This window comes from Emys orbicularis, chromosome 14 (genome assembly GCF_028017835.1).
Source record: "Emys orbicularis isolate rEmyOrb1 chromosome 14, rEmyOrb1.hap1, whole genome shotgun sequence".
In the NCBI taxonomy this organism is placed as follows: Eukaryota; Metazoa; Chordata; order Testudines; family Emydidae; genus Emys; species Emys orbicularis.
This window is the reverse complement of record NC_088696.1, coordinates 32,451,070-32,472,866: the sequence shown is the minus strand read 5'-3', so window position 1 is coordinate 32,472,866 and position 21,797 is coordinate 32,451,070. Positions and strand designations below refer to the sequence as shown.

Genomic DNA, 21,797 nt, shown 5'->3' with positions numbered 1-21,797 from the left:
GTCCATATAAACAAGTGATAGTAGTAACAAAGTGCATGAAGCAAATTGCTAAATTTTAACTAAGATATTAAAATAAAAAGTACTTTAAAACAATACTTTTAATACAGTTTCTTGCCATGATTCCATCATGCATCAACACAAATCAAATCCTGAGGCAACCTGTGCCTTTGACAGTCTTTCTGTATGACTATGTAAATAAATGGAAACGATGACCAAAACCTGCAAGAAGGTGACAAGCGTTGAGACAAAAGTCCATCTATATTCAGAGTTGTATTTAAAAAAAAAATCAAAGTGCACTGCTGGTACATCTCATTTGGGCCTATTTGGGACTGGTACCCCACAGGGGACATAACCAAAGTCCAAAGAAGTCAGTTTCCATTGACTTCACTGGATTTTGATTCAGGCACCAGGGGAATAAAAGGTGTTGGATATTCTGCTATTAGCATCACTATGACTAGCATGAAAATTGGAAAGTTGTACCATATTTTTGGGATATGTAAGTAAACATCTTTTGTATATTTAGGAGGTGCACACTCTTAAATTATCTGATGAAAGAAAGTGTAGAGTACTGGTACTTAGTGTTTTGGTACCAGTACCAGACTGGTCCATTAATTAGCATTCAGACCTATCTCTAATTACAGAAAAGGCATATAACAAAAAGAGTAAGTATTTGGTTATTAATATTTTATACAGTTCAGCAACCCAGCCAATCGGATTTTACATTGCCAACTTTAACGATCTTCAAGCTAGTGGCTTCCAGTTTTAGATAATACCAGTCCTTGAAAAAGTAGCTGTACCCTGTGAAGAAAAAAAAAAGATATATATTATGGAAAACACAATTCTTGATAATAGTTTTTGTTTGTTTATTATTTTAGCTAAATCTATAGGAATAGATGTAATTTTAAAAACCCTGTTAAAAACAAAACACAATTTCTTCTAAATATCATTAGAAAAATTTCATTTGTATTAATAACTTTATAAACATATATTACATTTGTATTAATAACTTTATATATATATTTAATAAAGTTATTAATACAAATGTAATATATGTTTATATATGTTATATATATATATCTATATATCTATATAGATATATATAGATATATAGATATAGATATATACGCCACTACCCCGATATAACATGATTTCGGATATAATGCAGTAAAGCAGCGCTCCAGGGGGGTGGGGCTGCATGCTCCGGCGGAGCAAAGCAAGTTCGATATAACGCGGTTTCACCTATAATGCGGTAAGATTTTTTGGCTCCCGAGGACAGCGTTATATCGGGGTAGAGGTGTATATGAAATCCAGAGTGGATATCAAGGGAGGACTGATTTTGAATGAAGCCCATTTTGTGAGCACAAATATTTGCTGGCACAATTAATGTCATTTAAAAATTTTGCTCCATGGTATGAAGGTGCGACCAGGTAGGCACCTCCGTGACATCTCACAAACACTTGTGCCTGGGAAGCTGTCAGTGCAAAAATGGAGGCCACTTCTGAAAACAATGGACTAGGTCCTTAGCTGCAGCTGAGATACATTCAGAGATGGAAGAAGCAAAGTTGGCTCCAAGCTACCAGTCCTGAAGCTTACCATGGTCTGATTCAGACCCTGGGAGAATTAGAACAGTGCTGGAACATGCTCTAACTGGCCACCCATGATTCCAAGAAGCCATGTGGGGAAATCTCATGGGCACAAGGATTCCCTGGTCACGCCCTTTCCTCTTGGAACACTTCTTATGTCAGAGGATCTTATGCTGACCCTATCTGGGACTAGAAGGAGAAACCACAGGAAGGCAGCTAATCTGGTTTTCAGGCTTCACACCACGAGAATGGTGCAAAGCAGAGGCATTGGACCCAGACATCCAGTCCAAGCTTTAAGGACTGAGTCATACACATTTATCTTCCATGTGTGACTGATTCTTCTCTTACATTCCTCCACATATAGAACAGGTTTGTAACCTCCTAGAGCAGTGTTTCCCAAACTTGGGATGCCGCTTGTGTAGGGAAAGCCCCTGGTGGGCCGGGCCGGTTGGTTTACCTGCCGTGTCTGCAGGTCCGGCCGATAGCGGCTCCCACTGGCCGCGGTTCACCGCTCCGGGTGAATGGGAGCTGCTGGAAGTGGTGGCCAGTACGTCCCTCAGCCTGCGCAGTTTCCAGCAGCTCCCATTGGCCCGGAGCAGCAAACCACGGCCAGTGGGAGCCGCGATCGGCTGGACCTGTGGACGTGGCAGGTAGACAAACCGGCCCGGCCCACCAGGGGCTTTCCCTACACAAGTGGCGTCCCAAGTTTGGGAAACACTGTCCTAGAGGATAGGTGACAGAAAAAACTAAGGCCTTCAAGCTACCCATGCGCAAGACATGGCATATAAAACATAAAGACAAAATGAAGACCCAGTATACAAATTATATTGACAATGAGGTAAGTGTTGGGTAGGTGCCCAACAGTTCAGAATTTGTATTCAATTCAAAAGTTCAGGTGTTTAGACAAAATCTAACATTGCACTGACTTTCTCATGAGAAGTCTCTTTCCCCATGAGGTTTTTGGCATTCTGGTTCTGGTCAAGTATTCTGGAAGAAGACCCTTTCCTGAGGTATATTATTACTTCCACTTCCAATCCACGATGAAACAAAGTGGAGAAAACTCCTCCAAAGTAGAGATGTTCCAGTTGGCAAAACTTGGCTTCTGACTCCCCTCAGGGTTCCATATTTGGATTCTTACTCCCCCCAGGGTTCCATATTCCACAATATGGCTCAAACCCATCTCTACTCCAACCAGGTCTCTAATGGGCCGTTTTAAACATGGGTTTGGAATGGGGAGGAACTGTGTTATCTAATTTGGTTTGCTCATTTCTAAAAAGGGAAAATGAGAACTAAAAATCAAAGGATTCCTTTGCTACTAAATCTCTATTTCTAAGAGACTTCCTTTCCCAGGGACAGGTGTCAGGGGAGCTTAAATACTTTCAATATCAATGGTAGCAGATTTTTTAAATACAAGTACTGCATGAAAGTGGTACTGATTTGAAAGGATGGTTGTTTTTTACAGGAACCAGAAACGTTCAGGAAACGTAATAATTCCTAAATATTTTTCTTTAAGAATAAATTGAGAGCAATGGGATATTTAACTGAAAAACTTTTTTCAGCTGGCAGCATGCCAAGCAGAATGATTGAGTGGCTGCATGTTCATTAACCACTAGAAATGAATGTCTCCAGGAAGTCCAGAAGTAGACAAGGGCAATACACACTTGAAGGGAAGTTCTATAATGACTTATGCCAGACCGCTCACCACTTCCGCTGAGATCCAGCACAGCATCTAGGTTATCTGGAACTCCATTCCAAGCATCAGCAATTAATTTAGGGAACCCAGGGTCCATTTTCTTCTTTACTTCATTGTACCTGCAGAAGATAACACCCCATAATCACATGTCTTTATTTAATTGTAACATTTGACACTACCTTTCAGGAAGTCACCAGTAATTGTGGCTGTACAAAACATTCACATGTGAAATTCAATAACCATGTTTTCACACTGTTTGTTTGATTAAACTGGTCCAATTTTGTGAAAATCCTGTGAATTTTTGCAGCTTTTCCGTTTGAAAATGCAATCCGTTCTGAACTGAAAATGCACCTCACTTTCACCCAGATAGTCTTTTCTGAGCAACACCATCAATTTCCCAAAATTCATATTTTAAACTTCAAAACGTAATTCCAATGAAGATCAACTTTTGCTCTGCAACCAGCAACTTTTCAAAATGGCACATTTTGATGTATAATGGCCAGTTTGTGAAGATTCCATTCAAAGCTACATTTTTGAGCCATAAAAATTACCCAGAATGAAATTATAAATAGTTTTGCATGAATTTTCACCCCAAATCTCCACTGTTTTCACACAGCCCTACCAGTGATGATAAAAAGGTTACAAGAGCTAAACTTCTTTACAATGTGTTACTACTAGTAATACCTTAGCTTGGAAAAACAGAGAATTTAAACCAGCCCAATTACTTTCATTTGTTATACTTTTGGGGCCAAATCCTCAGCTAGTATAAATCAGTTTAGCTCCACTCAACTTCTATCTACTTTCTAACATCCTTTTGAAGTGACTGGAGCTTTGCCGATTTCTACCAGTTGAGGATCTGATGCTTTGTTCACTTTGGGCACTTCGCTCTAGACTAGCCTGTGCACAGGGAGAGGAAAGATGTAAGAAGCCTTTCCCTCATTTTCATAGCCCACATACAGTTAATCCACAAGTGACTGTCCCTATGCACATAGGAGCACAGGGACTAATCCCATTCTGTGACCCTCGGGATGCAGGATATCCCCACGGGGGCAGGGACGCTATGGCCTGGCTCTCTACCTCACATGGACCTAGGGACTGAGGCTACATCTACACTACGGGGGGGGTCGATTTAAGATACGCAAATTCAGCTACGCGAATAGCGTAGCTGAATTCGACGTATCAGATCCGACTTACCCTGTTGTGAGGACGGCGGCAAAATCGACTGCCGCGGCTCCCAGTCGACGGCGCTTACTCCCACCTCCGCTGGTGGAGTAAGCGCGTCGATTCGGGGATCGATTGTCGCGTCCTGACGAGACGCGATAAGTCGATCCCCAAGAGATCGATTTCTACCCGCCGATTCAGGCGGGTAGTGTAGACCTAGCCTCTGACTGATTCCCAGAAGAAGGGGAGAGGAGAGTATGCAGGATTTACCAAGGGATGGTAGTAATGGATGTGCCTATGCCCCCAGTACAGGACTGCATCAATGAGCCTCAGTTTAAACTGTGATAGTGGACTGATCTCTTTATGATCATCTTCACTTCCTACACACACATACTGTACAGACGTGTTTATATTCCTGTTCTATACAGAGCCTGATTCTCCTCTCCCTTACTAGTTTTACACACATAAAACTCTCTTGATTTCGACTGAGTTACTCCTCATTTATACTGATGTAATTTAGATCAAAATGAAGCCCATACATTCAGAGAGAGATTTAAAATCATGACTTTTTTTTTTATTACTAGTTAAGCAAAACCTACTTTGGGGGGCTAAACCATCCTGCAGTGAAGTTTTAAAAGTTTAGCTGTGGAATTTATGAACCAACTCCCCTCACCACCAGCCCAATAAACCTCCTTGGCTTACCAATCCTGTTATGAAGACACTGAAAGGGAGGCAGTGGGCTTCATTCTGATACCTCTGTTTAAAGCTTGTGATAATGACATGAAAAGGACTTTTTGTAAAGTAGTTATTTTGATTCTGTCTGGCAGAGTACTTGTATAAAATAAAACAGCTGCATATTTAATGGTTATAATGTCTGTGTTAAACATAGTTGCCTTTTCCCAAATGTTTTTTGATTGCTTGCTATCTTCTTTACACAGATATAAATCAGTTAAGCTGTTTAGTTGCTTAACAATAAATTATACATTCTACAGTGACTGCAACTGATAAGGGGCTTTGATAGAAATAGTGTCTGAGATCAGAGTGATAAATTTCTTGGAGTCCCAAAGGTACAGTTAATCAAAAGCGTGAGCGTTAAGGAGGAACTAGCAGCTTTGCTAACTCATGGTCTGTGATTTGAAGTATTACAAATGTCTATATTATAAATACTTGAAAACATTAAACATGATCAGCTGCATAGTTACTATTTTCAAAGTGAGTGATAAGCAATCTTTTGCTTTTTAGGATCAATGCCTGTATTTTCAGATAATGGGGAAAAGAAGAGTGCTGTTCTCAAAGGTAATTAATCATACTTGTCTTTCAAATGGTAACCTCTGTGAAAGGATATTTTATGTACTTATAGGAATTCATAGCCACCAGGATATAAAAAAGACACTTCATCTACTTTGTTCACAACATGAAATTATTGTTCATATAAAAAGGATTCAGGCACCCTAGATGTATCTTTGATATGTGATATAGCTTACATTTCACTGAAAGAATACTTGAAACTTTGGGAACATATTACATCTGTAGTAGGAGCTTCCTGGTTTTTCCTTGTTTCTATATTGTCAATTAATGAATGGCTCTTATTTCTACCTGAAATTTAAAGTGTGTGTTCTTAAAACCAAACCCTGCCCTAATTCCATGTGCGAGGAAGGTCTGCCTTGTGATTAAAGCAGGAGCCAGGATGTCAGGATTCTGCTCCCAGCTCTACTAATTTCTTGATGTGTATTCCTTAGGTAAGTTTCAGAGTAGCAGCCGTGTTAGTCTGTATCCGCAAAAATAACAGGAGTACTTGTGGCACCTTAGAGACTAACAAATTTATTAGAGCATAAGCTTTCGTGGGCTACAACCCACTTCTGGGTTGTAGCCCACGAAAGCTTATGCTCTAATAAATTTGTTAGTCTCTAAGGTGCCACAAGTACTCCTGTTATTCCTTAGGTAAGTCACCACAGTTCAGTGAAGCACTCAGACAGGTGACTAATTTTAAGAACCTATTTTTGTGCCAAAACCTGCTGACAGTTATACTCATGCAACTCCATGAAATAAAATAAAATGAGACATTTTTCTTCAGCTACAACATAAGATATTTGATACTAACCTTTCAATCACACTCATAGACCTGCGGTTAAAGACATTTCCTTCTAGCACAGGACTCAGTTAGACTTTCTAGACAGGGACGGGTGTGAAGGAGCTGTCCTTTCCTTCTAGCACAAAGTTAGCCAAAACTTCCTGCTGTGCAACTCTTTGAGTATTACTTTGATTATTTGGGAAGGAAGAATAATTTTCAGGAAACTGGTTTCAGTCCCCAGATCTGCCACAGACTTCCTATATGACTTTAGTCAAGTCTTTCAATCTCTCTGTGCTTCAATTCCCTTTCTGTAAAATGGGGATAATCCTTAATTTCTCCCAGCCTTTGTCTGTCTTGTCTATTTAAAGTATAATCTCTTTGGTGCAGGAACTGTCATTTACTATATGTAACTACTATGCCTAGCACAAAAGGATCCCATCTTTGTTAGAACCTCTAGGCACTATCATAATATGTGATAAATAACAAAAATAAGAATATGATATTTGAATTCTGCCTTTGGTTACTTATGTTGCATAATATTATTTTAACTCTCTGACAGACATTTCCAACATGACTCTTAGGGCACATTAATATACACACTAGTATTTCTGGGTGTCTGTGGACATCCTTACAAAGAGTGCTTGCCTTGCTGTGCATAGAAAACATATGAAGAGGATTGCAGATGCGGTCAAAATAAATTTCAAATTTAGATTTGACAAAAGATTAACAGATATATTTCAGCAGGATGTGCCCAGCTCCCCTCAGCACCAACTAGATAAGTAAAGCAAATATGTTAGCCCTTTGTTATTTCTGTGGCTAGAGAGCAGCTATCCCAAAGTTTGCTAGCCTTATATTGTCCCCCCCCCCCTTTTTCTGGCCAATGCCCTTCAGGAATAGTGGTTTAAGGGGAGATTTTTCAAAGGCACAGATGGCAGTTAGATGCTTAACTGCCAGTGACTTTCACCTAGCTGCTATTTGTGCCTTTGAAAATCTCAGAGATTTATTCCAGGCCTTGTCACCTGACCACCTTGTTTCTGTGCTGCCAAGGGATATAATCTTTTTAGGCTCTTGTCTGGCAAAACATTTTGCAGCAAACACCTGAGCCTAAATGAGAACAAGTATCCACCACAACAGCTGTGAGCTTAGTTAAGGGCTCACCACCTTAACTGTAATGTGTCTCACCTCCAAAACTTGTCTCCTGCAAAAATGTATGTCTTCTTGTTTTTGCTCCAGTTAAAAGCTGCATTGACGTGTTGTACCTCGGGAGGTAACCCCAGACTGGTGAGTTTCTTTGGATATCCTCTCTCCAAAGTACTGGCTGAATAAACCCAGTACTCATTTCCTAAGTGGGAAAAACACTTAGTTACATGGTAGTTAACTCTGTTACAAAGTGGATTAACTGAAAAAGCTATTTCTGTTTTGTGACACTTTATAGGATCTTTTATCATCCTGCTTATATTACTAGTAAACTGTGTGTTCCAGCAGGCAGAGCACTGCACTGAGGCTCAGGAATTATGGTTCTGTTCCTGGTTCTGGCATTGACCTGATGCTTGGCTTTGGACATATAGCTTCCCCAGTCTGTGCCTCTGTTTCCCCTCCTACTTGTCATCTGGCTTGTCTATTTAGATTGTAAACTTTCTGGGACAGTGGGTGCCTCTGACTATGAGCATGCATAGGCCTTGCTGTCAGCTGGGTTTACTGTAATACAAATAATTAACAATGATAATCTGGTTGGATGATGAAGTCTTAAAGCAGGCCAAATGCAGCCTATATCCTGCCCACACCCACCCTCTCCATGTATCTGTGGTTTGTTTATTTCAGAAATTTCAATTCATCCATCAAGTTAGATACAAGAATATCACATATTAAGTGGTCGTCTATATCTCCATTTTAAAAGGCCCTGATTCTGTGGTCCTTGATTTCTAATATGACCCAAAATACAAATCAAAGGGCCAAATTCTGCAACCTTTACATTGTTTGGTATCTTACTCAGTGAATATTTCCATTGACTCCAGTGAAATTATCCACCGGTGACCACGGAAGCTTTCGCCATGAGAGAATATGTCTATTGGCCATAATTATATTACAATAATTGTGAACGTCAGAAAGCTTTCCATTGACTTCACTAGGAGTTGGATCTGGAACTAAGTTATATAACACGAGAAAGGTGTAAGGTGCAACATTGAACTTCCTGGCAAACTCATAGATTCACAGATTCCAGGGCCACATGGGATCACTGTGATAATCTAGTCTGACCTCCTGTATAACACAGGCCATAGAACTAACTCAAAATAATTCCTAGAGCAGAGCTTTTAGAACAACATCCAATCTTGATTTAAATATGGTCAGTGATGGAGAACCCACCATGCTCAGATTAGATTGTTCCAATACTTAATTACTCTCACCATGGAAAATGTACTCCTTATTTCCAGTCTGAATGTGCCTAGCTTGAACTTGAATCGGGTTATACCTTTCTTTTCTAGACTAGAGCCTATTATTAAATATTTGTTCCTCGTGTAGGTACTCATAGACTCTGCTCTACTTCAGATTCCCCTGTTTATGCATCTCAGAATTGCATTAGCTATCTTGGCCACAGAGTATACTAGGAGCTCGTGTTCAGTTGATTATCCACCACAACCCCCAAATCTTTTCATAGTCACTGCTTCCCAGGATAATCTTCTCCATCCTGTAAGTTACCAGCATGGCCTTTCAGAAGCAAAATGTGGATGCTCCTGTACAAAGGATTTTAGGGTACTTGGGCTAGAGGCAGTTTCCTACTGATCTTTTAGCGTTTGCTAGCCTTTCCTGTTTAGAATTTTTCTAAAGCAATTGCATTTCCCTGCAAAAAACAAAACAAACAAAAAACGACACCAAACCAAACAAAATAAAATCTCCAAAATCCCCCACAACTAACAATAATATTTACTGGAGATGGCATATCAACGCATTTTGACTGTGCTGAGTTTTTATTTTTTACCATGTAGCTTAACTCCAATAGCCAATCAAACATGGGGAATAAATTAACAATACTTTCCCCCCCTTGCAGAAAATGTACAGCAGCATCAACCATGTGTTTTTTACATGGTTGGAGATGTTTAGTCATGTTGCAGTGGATTCTGGAGGATAGTTTTGGCTGGCTCGGTTTTCCAAACATTGAAAACAACCTCCCAGCTGCAGTAGTTTGGCTAGGCTAGCTGGAGCATATATACGACTGACTTAAAATGGATAGTATACTAATTTGTATCTATTATTATCCTCTCCCATCAAGCTAGCTAGCATGCCCGCGTGCATCCTCTCTGCCTGATGAGTAATCCAAGTTAGACTCCCGGAATGCAGAGCAGGAGTTTGTCTTTGACAGGCAGTAGAGGTGTAGCAGGAGAACATGGAAAGGAATGGAATTAAGTCTAAGATTCTCAAAGAGAAGTGATCTGTACTGATCCTGTAGCTGACAATGAGGGTGACCTGGACAAAGTGAAGTGTGACATTCAGTGTGAGTGAAATGCCAGCATTCACATAGAGTGAATCAATTCTGCATATTGCTGAGCTTTTCTTTCAAGACGCTAACAGCCTTTCAGCTCCCAGTGGGTTAATGGCAGTGGAGGGTACTCAACACCTTGCAGGTTCTGGACCTTTAGTTCTAGGAAAGGAATAGCTGAAATCTGACATTCATAACAGATCTGATATGGCTGCCCTCAGAGGTACATTTCCCTCATCCAGCGTAGCATTTAGAAGACTGAATTTGAATGCAGCGCTTATGCAAGCTATGTTTACAACTTCAAACCAATACCTGAAAAAAACACGGTCTTCTCTTCCTGAGGGGCCTCATAGACAGCATCAATTTTTTCTGGCACCTCTGGCCAGAATGTAGCAACAAGCAAGGGACCTGTGGGTTTATTTCGGGGGTTTACAGTCCTCCACATGAATCTGAACAGAACAGAAAATGGCACAGGCTTTACAATGAACTGATTCATCGGCACATCTGTTTCTCATCATATCTGGCAAAGGCATATGTGCCTGAACACGCACATGCTCTCACATGGTCTAGCAACAGCAGCACAAACTTATAACTGCTTGGCTATACGTTCAAAACTGTGCCTGAGAGGTTAAATGAATCCTCCTGCAGCATGCTAATGAAATGGTTGCATAATCTGCCGCCCGCCGGAACCCCACTGAAATGAAGTAGATTGATGGCTGAAGGGTTCATGTTGCTTCTTGCGCCAGAGTAAAATGTATTCTGTGCTTCAATTATACAAATAAAACCATTTACAAGGCAGTTACATGATTACAGTTATCCTGCTGTTGTGTATGGAGCAGATGGACAAGCATTTGACAAATGCAGACATTTGCATTCCATGAATTGCTCTTGCAATTATTATTGTAGAGACTAAAAGTTCAAATCGAATAACTATATATCAAGCAGCTGGGAAGTGAGCTTGGCTGTAAGAGAAACCTTAAACATTAAAAATGTTCATTAGAGAAATGCTTATTTTATGTACAAGCAGTATCCTCATTTGATTTAAGATTTTAAAAACTAATTATCTTTCAATGTCAGTGCATTGTGTAGATGGCACTTGATATTAACAAAGGCACTACTGTTTTTCTCCCCTGTTGAAGGAACAGCCTTTTTCTCCCCCCCCGCCACAACAGAACAAAAGCTTATAGCAGTTTGCCAAATTTTTAAGATGAAAAATCAACAAGCTAGCTGAAGCCCTGTTGCAACATAGTTTAGCTGGTAGCTAGTAAACTAATTATCAGGTCAAATCCAGCTTTTATCATTCTGAAAAGTAGAAGCTGAAAAAAGTGCCAGTTTTTCTCACCCCTAACTGGAATCCTTTTCTCATGAAACTCTCAGAGACTGAAATTGTATTTCAGTGTTGCCTAAAAATTGCAGGATCAGGCCCTAAATTGCCTTTATAGATTGCTGTACCACCATCAGTTGAAATCTGACTATCAACAAATGGAGCTAGCAAGGACACAAATTTAGAGCATTTTAATATGTATTTGTAAGTACGATAGTTTTTCGTCTCATTTCTAAAATTAAATAATTATGATAATAGGGTGTAGTAGCTGATATGAGCAAGACAGCAAATGGCTAAACGTATGTTACTTTTCCTCTTTTTTTTTTTTTTTTTTTACAAAAGTTTTGTTAGATATAACTTGAGATATGGTCTTAATAACCATAATAATGATGTCTTAATGTGTTCTATTTTTCATTGATATAAACATCAATTTCATATTTATTTTTAACGAAGAAGTCGTCAGAGTAGCTATAGCAGGAGACACACAAAAAAGCAAATTTACTGATACACTATATGAAAAAGGTCCTTTTCCTATTGCCTATTATATGCTTCTTTTCTTTCACAGAAAAGCAGATCACATGTGACATAAGGAACTCCATGTAACACATATCTGCCACTACATATATAGCTTTTAATAAATGATTATCCTTAGAGAAGGGCCTAAGCTGCAGAATTCTGATCCATATTAGTGGCTCTGCTCCCCTTTGCAAAGTTTGGATCAAATTTAGGCTCTAATCAGAGAAAAGGGCCAGTGATCCATATCCACATTTGGATTCTAAACCTCCCAGAGCCCAGAAGGGTTCGAAAGCAGGGATGTGGTTCAAGCCCATCTCTACTGAATGGAGCCCATCAAAATATTTTTGACACACAGTTTTCTGTTGGAAAATGCAGTTTAGTCAAAAGTGATATGTTTTGTGGTTACGTGTTGATTCCAGCAAAAAATTCAATGGCAAAAGAGAAGAAATGAACTTTCTTGTTTCATTTCAATAATGTTGAAACATTTTGTTTAGACTTTTACATTAAATATTAATTTAATATTGTATATTACATATACATATAATGCATCTAATATATTATGTTTTTACATTTGTGAAACAAAATGATTCAGTGGATTTGAATTTAAATTATTTGGACTTTTCATTTTGCAGGAAATTTCAAAAAAACTTTTTGTTCCAATTGAATGAAAACAAATTTCTAAATGCTGGAATTTCCCACTGAACACAAATTCCAATTTCCTCCCGGCTCTACTAATTAATAAGATTGCTTCATACATCCTCATTGGAAAGACTAGCAGGTCTTTTAATATGGGACCTCTTGCTTATGTAGAGTAGCACATATGCACAGTATTTCCCTTCCCTCATTTCTTGATTCTACATACATCTGTATGGAGAGGAAAAACAAAAACAAAACCCTTTGCTTTGAAGAGTTCATCTAGTCTTTCTCCTTAGTCCTCTCTCAGTCTTATATCTATGTGATATAAAAATTGGATTCTTTGGTCATTTTTATTATTAAGGTGGGTGAGTCATAAAAGTCACAGGCCCCATGATTCAGGGTTATTAATTCCAGAAATGGATCACAAGGTTGTTTTCTGCCTTCTCCTCTAATATTGGGAAATCCAGGAGACTGATAGGGGAATGAATTCCAAAGTAAACCAAATAAATAGTCACACCCTTTCTTTGCTGAATGTTAGATAAAGTATGAGTCAGTTTGAACAATTTGTTTTAGTCTTTATATTGTTCTTGGAACAATTAAATTATTCCGACTGCATGTTGAATTTCATATTTCCCTATGATTTTGTATATTATAAAATGTTGACCTGTCACAGCTGATGCCTTGTATATACACATTCATAATACTTGCACGTGAGTTTCAAGTGCAAGAGACCTATGTGAATAATATAGTTGATTAAAGCAAGGCAATTGTTGATTACACTAATGCTATGACTTGCACTACCACTAGCAGCTGGCAAACAAAGAAAGGAGGGGAGACAGGTGGAGAGGAACTGCAAGAGACTGTTGCTGGGCTCAGCAGAGGTGCCCTACATAAGGAAATTGAAGTATGGTATATTTATACACCTGACAACCTCCTCTCTCTTTCCCAGGACATTGAATGGAAATTTCTTCAGGAATCTTGGATTTTAAAGGCTGGGAAACTGTTTTTAGTAGGATCTGTTTTCAGAGATGACCTCTATTTGTGAATTCCATTTGTGCCAGAAAATAATTATGGCTGTATTTTTGTGGAATATTAATATCCAGTGCAGTACTAAGGTGCTTTCCTGAATCAGGACCTGAAAGGCAAAGGGACTTAGAATCTAAGTGCCTAAATCTCTTTTGAAAATGGTACTTAGACTGCTAAGTCAGTTAAGTGTCGCAATGCTGAACACATTAATACCTTTAAAATCCTGGGCCTAAATGACTACCTGTTTACTCCAGCAATATTCCATTGGCAAAAATGGAAGCTGGCTTGGGGCATGGCTGAAAATTGGGCCCTAAAAATGATACATATGGCATTGGAGTATCAATTTTAATACCACAATTCAGAAATGGTATGAGCTAGCCCCCAGTCAGGCAGGTTTTGCAAATGTATCAAGTTACTTTTGTGCAATGCAACAAATTTGACTCCACAGATTTCCCCCCCCTGCATTTAAACTTTGTCGTTGTTGTTTTGTTTAAAGGTGATTGACTTTATTGAAAGGCCATGTGTTTAGCTAAAAGGAAGCCTGAGCTAAGGGTTGCCCTCAAATATCGAGGCTAGCAGAAGTGTGTGCCCTGTGTATGGTAAACAGGAAGTGATTCGGGTCCTGGGGTCCAGCCCTTTGCAGCTCAGGCATGGAATGGTCCAAAGGTGGCTTTCTGCGATGTTTGCCCTCCATGGACTGCTTGTGCAACTGCTCACAGCCCACAAGGGACTTTTCTGGCAGCTGCACATCACCAGATTGTAGGGAAGCCCTGGCCACACCTACTTTTTGGGGGCCTGATAGGAATAGCACAAGAGCTTCTAAGTGCCCCAATGCCAGCAGAGATTCCTTCCCAAGGGAAATCTCCTGAGGCCTCTTATACCGATAGCACTACAAAGCAGCTTCAGCGGGAGTTTTCTTCATAGCCCATGTCTACACTAGCGGGGGGGGGGGGTCGACCTAAGATACGCAACTTCAGCTATGCGAATAGCGTAACTGAAGTCGGCATATCTTAGGTCGACTTGCCTGGCCGTGAGGACGGTGGTGAGTCGATCGCTGCCGCTCCCCCGTCGACTCCGCTTCCGCCTCTCGCAAGCTGGAGTTCCGGAGTCGACGGGGAGCACGACTGGGGATCGATTTTATCGCGTCTACACTAGACGCGATAAATTGACCCCCAGATAGATTGATCACTACCTGCCGATCCGGCGGGTAGTGAAGACCTGCCCATAGTCTCTTTACTGTGTTCCTCTCTTCTCCATCTGTCACCCCAGTCTCTGTTACTTGACCAGAAACCCAGTAACAGAGCAAAAGTTAACCTCCCATACCTTGGCCCTTGATTCTGATCTCACATGCATGTAAATTGGGAGTAAATCCATTGAATTATTCGAGTTATACCAGTGGAGTTACATAGTGATGAATCAGGCCCCGAGAGCTTGCCTCTCCCTTCTGCTCTTTTCTGTGAAAGGATGATCAAAGAACATGGCTTAGGCAATATTATTTCGCAGAAAATCATAAGTGTTCCAGCTGAAAATTAAACGTGGAGGACATTTCTGGGCATACAACACCAGCAGGCACAAATGATTATTAAATGGCCTGAGATTGGAAGCTCCACGGCAGATATTTTGTGAGCATGCCCAGTTTGGTTATTTAGTTCTGTTCAGTGCATCCAAGTCTCTTGTGTTTCAGCAGAGCACATAGCTGTTGTGGTTTCCAGTACTGCTGGAAAAATGGCCTTTGTGCCTGTTTATCTGGTTTATAATATAACCATTGACATTCTGATTCATGCCAATTTCATATTTTACAGCACTGCATGAGCAGTTTTAAACAAGGAAGTCTGCTTCTTTTAAACAAGTGAGATTCATTTTTACATTTTTAGCTATTATTAAAAAGCATAATTTCTAAAATGAATTTACTCAAGCACAAATGAGTGTGAATGTGCACACATATATACTCCCCCACACATATCATGTACATAAACACATATGCTGAGTTCATAGATTTTACGGCCAGAAAGAGCCATTATGATTATTTAGTCTACTCTCCTGTGTAATACAGTTCTCTGTTTTGGTGGCAATAATAAAACATTGGATTATTCGAGCAATGAGTGTACTTTTCACTCTTTTATTCTGTGTTACTTTTTGCAACTCGCAGACACTGAAATTGGATGGGTCAGTTCCATTTGATAGTTTGGCCAGGTTCACTTTCTGGTCCTAAATCTGAGCTGTTGTGTTTGCGTTTCTCTCACTCTCACTCTCACACTCACACTCACACTATATGCACATGTTCAGAACCTTAGCTCTAGCCAGAGAATGTTTGGTGTAACCAAGCAATGGGGAGGCGGGGGGAGCACAAGAGTGCTGTTTATACTCCCCCAACTAGAGCTGGTTGGGAGTTTGCTGGCTAAACGTTTTTTCATTACTGAGTCATCAAAACTGAACTATTTTGCAGAAACATATTTGTTTCAATGATCTTCTGGCAAAACATAAGTGGGTTCCAATGGAGCCCTGCCTGATTTCCTGCCACCTTGCCTGGCGTGCTGCTGGGAAGTCCAGGCTCCCAAGGCCAGTGGCTCTAGGAGCACCCCTGCCATTCAGACTGTCTTTGAGTCGGGGACCCCAGAGCTTCCAGGCTCCCTGTGGCAGAGCCCAAGCTACTGCAGAAATGGGAGCCTGGAAGCCCTTGGTAGTTCCAGCTCTAGACAAACCTCCCAAACCTGCAGAAGAGAGCCTGGGAAAATCTGAGGCTCCTGGGACTTGTAGGTTCCTGGCTCCCTGTCGTTTAAACAAACAAACAAACAAACAAACAAAAAAGATTATTTCTTAAACCTTCCCCACCCCGACCCCCGATTTCCCTTCCATGGGAAATTTCATCATTTCCACTTTGTTCTGAAACAGAACATTTGTTTTCTGGTTTTCAACCAGAAATTTACAGAATTGCTTTGACAGTATAGCACAAACTTTCCTTCTGCTCCAAGTAAACATAGAATCATAGGGTAAGACGGGACCACAAGGGTCATCTAGTCTAACCCTGTGCCAAGATGCACAGTTGGCTAGAGCCTCCTTTTGAAAACCTCCAGTGAAGGAGCTTCCACAACCACCCTAGGCATCTGTTCCATTGTCCTCCTGTTCTTACATTGTTTCCTGAGATTTAATCTAAATCTGCTATGTTGTAGTTTGAACCCATTGCCTCTTGTCCTGCCCTCTGTGGCAAGAGAAAACAACTTTTCTCCATCTTTTTTTATGGCAGCCTCTTATCACTAAGCAATGTCTCTCACTTACCTGTCTTTGAAGAAAAAGGTTTCTCCTCTAATTTGGGATATACCATCAAATATGATGTCTTGTTTGCATAACGTTGGGGTGACTGGTCCAAGCGTTGGAGCTGGATCTGGCCCAAAATCAGTGGATCCTCCTACAACAAAGAACAGATTTATACTCTAATGTTTGAGTGTATTGTTGTTCTAATAATGTGAAGACCCCAAACTGCTATAAATCATTTAATGGAAACAATCACTTCAGTTGTTTGGAGGTTATATTTGATGGAAATTAGAAAATGTTTCAGAGGCTGTGTAGTTCAGTGGACAGGGCACTAGATTAGGACTCAGAAGGTCTTGGGGTGGGAGGAGTCTATTCCCAGCATTGCCACTAGCCTGCCGTGTGAGCTTTGTCAAGACATGTCATTTCTATGTACCTGTATTTCCCCTCCTACCCATAGTTGATCTAGTCTATTTAGTCTGGAAGATTTTCAGGACAGACAATTTTTGTTAGCAATTTACAATTATTAACTTTGAGAATTTTTTTGCCCAGTGATGGGGTAGTTTAAAATATAACAAACTAAAGTTTCTTAAAACAGTGTATGCCATGGTATCTGAGCTGATGTGCAGATAATTCTGAATAAAGAGTACTATACATACCAGCTTTTTGTACTGCAATTTTTCCAGCCTGCTAATAGTTTGCAAGTCATAAATACCCATTTTGAGCCATTTGTAGCCTTTCTCCCTTCATTAAGAATCAAAATGTTCTCTTCAAAACATGCACTTTGCCATCTGTTGGATTTTATTTTGTTTTGTTATTTGGCCGCGGCTGCATTGCCTGGTGTAGCATCTGGCTGCTCCTTAGCAATCAGGTGGTTTTACATCATTAAACAAAACGTGACTCCAGCTGATTTGATGTAGCTCTGAATAATGCTAGAAAATGTGTAATGAACAATAATCCCAAAAGCAAAATACAAGTTTGTTTACAAAAATGGAAAGTTCTTTGAGTTAAAGTATTACTTTAGTTAGTTAAAGACGCAGGAAGGATGGTCTTCTGGTTAAGGCTTAGGCCTGTGACTTAAGAGACTTGGGTTACATTCTGAGTCTTTTAATTATGAACTTGTGAATATCACTTAACCTTACTGTGTCTCACTTCCCAATCTTTTGGTAGTATGCTGCATCCTTTTCTGCTTCCATCCCTTTGTCTTGTCTATTTAGATTGTAAAATATTCCAAGCAGGGATATTTTTTACATGTTTATGTGCAGCACCTTGCACAATGAGGTCCAATCTTGGTTGGTCTCTTCAGACTTTACACAAATGATTAAATAATTTCAATTAAAGACCCCAAGAATTGGAAAAAATGAATATCAAAGTCACGTTTTTGAATAAAGAACTTATATCTGGTAATTATTTGGTATTATTATTAGCATTCCTAAGGTTTCCAGAACTACAGAATCAAGGCACCAGTAATTAAGAAGTGATGCAGTTAGAAAACCAAGAAGCCCGGCTAGAGAAATGATATGATCCTTTCAAACTGATCAGCAGCCTTATATTCAGAGATATTTTCATCCCTACATGGTAGCTTAGCAAGTCTATAGACTGAATGGATTTTAACTGATCAAAGTCATAAAACCACCACCATGCAATATATGCTAAAATGATCTCTGGAGAAAAATAAATAAATATTAAACATGAACGCAGAATACAAATATCTGATATCCTCTTCTTCCCCACAGAAATCACAAGAAACATCTGGTATATACAGCTATCACCTTCCACACATTATCTACAATTGTTTTTCCTGTTGTACAGCCTAAATCGTTGGCTGATTGATAGGACGGTGATAGAGGTAACACACTACACATTATACTCGTAAATTCTGGTCCATCATCAATAAATCAATCAGGTGAGGAGGTTTATTATTCACATATCATTCTGAAACGTATCAGGAAATAACAAGAAACATCTATCATGTGGAGAATAATCACTAAATTGAGCAGAGTGGAGACAAGACACTCATGAAAAGCAATTTGTCCCTCCAGCACAATTTATTTTCATTTTAACCAGCACCAGCAATCACCAGCTTCTAAGACTAGGGAGTGTCTCCTTAATGAACAAGGTAGAACTCCTCCTGCCCTGCGGCTGCGGCAGGGAGAACGAGAGAGCTCCTCTCCCCCAGGGCTGCGGTGGGGAGAGTGGGGAGGGTCCATACCAGGACCCTTGCACTGCCCTCTGCCATTTAGTCAGGATAGCCCACCCCTTTAGCAATATGTAGGGCAAGGTGATTATAGATCCCTGACACCTGGTCATGAGCCCGGAGTTAGGGACTACATGTTAGAGAGCAGGTATCCCACAATTCCCAGCATGGCGTTTCATAGCCAAAGAGAGAGAGGGCCTTTGAAAGTTCCACCTAAAGATTTGGGATTAACCTATGCTGCTCTGGGGCTTTCACAGCTCAGAAGCGTAAGTGGCTGCTTGTTACTGAATTGAGCCATAATAGGAAGTAGGAACACTAACAATATCTTGAGTGAGGCAGCCAAGGAAATGGAAATTTGCATCTCTAATTAATCAGAAGTGCACATTATTTATAATAGCATCTGAAAATAATAGGTCAGCCGGTACTTTTGATAAATGATGAATACCTTACCATAAAGTTCCTGGATTCCTTTAATATCATCCTGAGACAGTCTGAAGTTCTTGGTAAAGGTGTAGATTGGAGCCATAAGAGCTCCTGGGTCCTCAGAGTGCTCTAGTCCCATGGCATGGCCAAATTCATGAGCAGCAACCAAGAAAAGACTGTAACCTGAACAACACAATGAGTCCACAGAGGTTGCTTGTATCCGAATAAAGATATATTGCATCTATTATCCCAGTCCCATAAAATTGCCACTCCTCCTCTCTCCACCAAAAGATTCCCATCATAAATATTGCTTGATGTGGAATTTCATATAATAATAATAAACATGCCATGCATGTTGCCAAGTCTTAGGAAATTTCATTAGATAGAAAGGTTTCTTTTAAATCCTATTGTACAGTTGACTCGTGCATATATTTTCATTGTCTCCCGTGCAAAGTGCCTGTGAACATTGCCTTAGTACTTCTGAGAAGGAAGGAAGTACCGGTAGTTCAAGTGAAACGTTTGATTTATTTAGCATGGAAGAATTAAACCACAATCTGGACCTTGAATCTTGCTTTCAATCATTAAAAACCATCCAGTGGATATACAGAGTGAGGCAGGCAAGGGTTTTTTTATTTTATTTTAACAAAATAGCTGTTTTCATTATTTGTCTTGCTTGAGTTGAAGATAAGATGAGGCAAGAGGCAGCCTAGGATTAGTGCAGTAGCCTTTCACCTCTGGATTTCTGAGTTTAAAACCTACCTTAGGTCACTAGTACTTTTGTGCTGCCATCTTAGACTCTAGTACATATTTGTCAACACCAAGTCGTCACCTCCCTAATCCTTATTAGTACAGGAGGGCATTGATTCAGTACGGTTAAAGTACTACTGATAGGTGAAAAATCATCCATATTACAAAAGGGCAGCGTTTTATCAACAGTTACCAAATCAGCGTCTGAATATAGAACTTATTTCCTGTTCTAAAAAAATGGAAAATGCTTCTGTATATCAGATACCTGAATTTAGCAATTGTTGGTAAATGTTGCAAGTACTGCATTTAAAAAACATCTCTAATTTATTTACAAATAACACCAAAGCTTATTAAAATGAAAATAATTTATTTTAAAAAAATATTTCCCCCACTTTTTCAAGAGTTGTGGGGTTTTGGGGGGGCTTTGGGTTTTTTTTTCTGCTAACCCTTTCTGGCAGTGGTGGGCAACCTGTAGCCCATGGGTTGACAGGTTGCCCACCACTACTTTAGGGGAACATTTATGATTAAAAACCTGTTTCCTTTCCTGTCTTTTAAAATATCATGCAAACATTTTTATGTATTTATTTTGACAAGCTTTTTCCAAAACCTAACTTTGGGCGCCAGATGTACTCTGAGAGTGTTCTTTTATTTTCAAAAGTAAAATATGCATTCCCAAATTTTTAGGGAAAGTAATGCAAGTGTACATGAATTATAAATATGGGCCCAAACTTATCCTGGATGTAATGCCAATTACATCAATTACTCACAGCATTTTGGTCAATGTTCTTCTATCATTGGTTAGCCTGAGACAGAGGCGGGAGTAATACACATTATTAAAGGGTTTCAAGTTATTGTTTGAGAAACTGTGTTACCTTGATCTGGACAAAAGCCCCATTTGCGGTCATCATCATAGTTACTAGTGGAAGCACACCACATCTTGCCATCATTACGTCCAGCACTTGTGCAGGATTCATACTTATTGCCAAGGAAAGTGAAAGGGAATACGCAAGGAGCTCCTTCTGAATTTCCACCAACCGTTGACATTGCTATGGGGAAAACAATATTTAAATGCAATAAGTAGAGAATCAACCAGCTTTTGTGACCTAAAACGGACATCACCTTCTCTTAAATCATACCTAAGCCCAGAAAGAAACTGGAAAATCTGAACTGTTGTAACAAACATGGAAACTGTGACTGAAAATTACAGTTTGAAAAGGAAATTGCCTGCAACCGAGGAAAAGAGAGGGAAAGTCTAATTGTTCCCGCTGAAGCCACGGAAGCTAAAGACAAAAACTGCAACTGGCAACTACAGCTCAATGGCATGTGGAATTGGAGGGGGAACTGATTAACAAAGTGGTATTAACAACTGGTAGTAGCCTAATTAATAAGATCTTTTCTGGTAATGCTTTCAGTTGTCTTCCATGAGTAGATTGATTGACATTTGCGGTCATCATCATAGTTACTAGTGGAAGCACACCACATCTTGCCATCATTACGTCCAGCACTTGTGCAGGATTCATACTTATTGCCAAGGAAAGTGAAAGGGAATACGCAAGGAGCTCCTTCTGAATTTCCACCAACCGTTGACATTGCTATGGGGAAAACAATATTTAAATGCAATAAGTAGAGAATCAACCAGCTTTTGTGACCTAAAACGGACATCACCTTCTCTTAAATCATACCTAAGCCCAGAAAG

General features: G+C 39.8%; 1 protein-coding gene across 1 annotated transcript in view; it reads right to left on the bottom strand.

Annotated features, from left to right (window-relative positions):
- Positions 1-694: 694 nt before the first annotated feature.
- MMP2 (matrix metallopeptidase 2) overlaps positions 695-21,797 on the bottom strand; it is a 44,416-nt gene continuing 23,313 nt past the window's right edge. Inside the window, exons 7-13 of the mRNA XM_065416329.1 lie at positions 20,974-21,147; positions 19,382-19,537; positions 16,762-16,891; positions 10,296-10,432; positions 7,691-7,850; positions 3,286-3,395; positions 695-798 (exon numbers count right to left, since the gene is read on the bottom strand). Coding sequence (XP_065272401.1) covers positions 695-798; positions 3,286-3,395; positions 7,691-7,850; positions 10,296-10,432; positions 16,762-16,891; positions 19,382-19,537; positions 20,974-21,147 — 971 coding nt within the window. The remainder of the gene's footprint in view (positions 799-3,285; positions 3,396-7,690; positions 7,851-10,295; positions 10,433-16,761; positions 16,892-19,381; positions 19,538-20,973; positions 21,148-21,797) is intronic.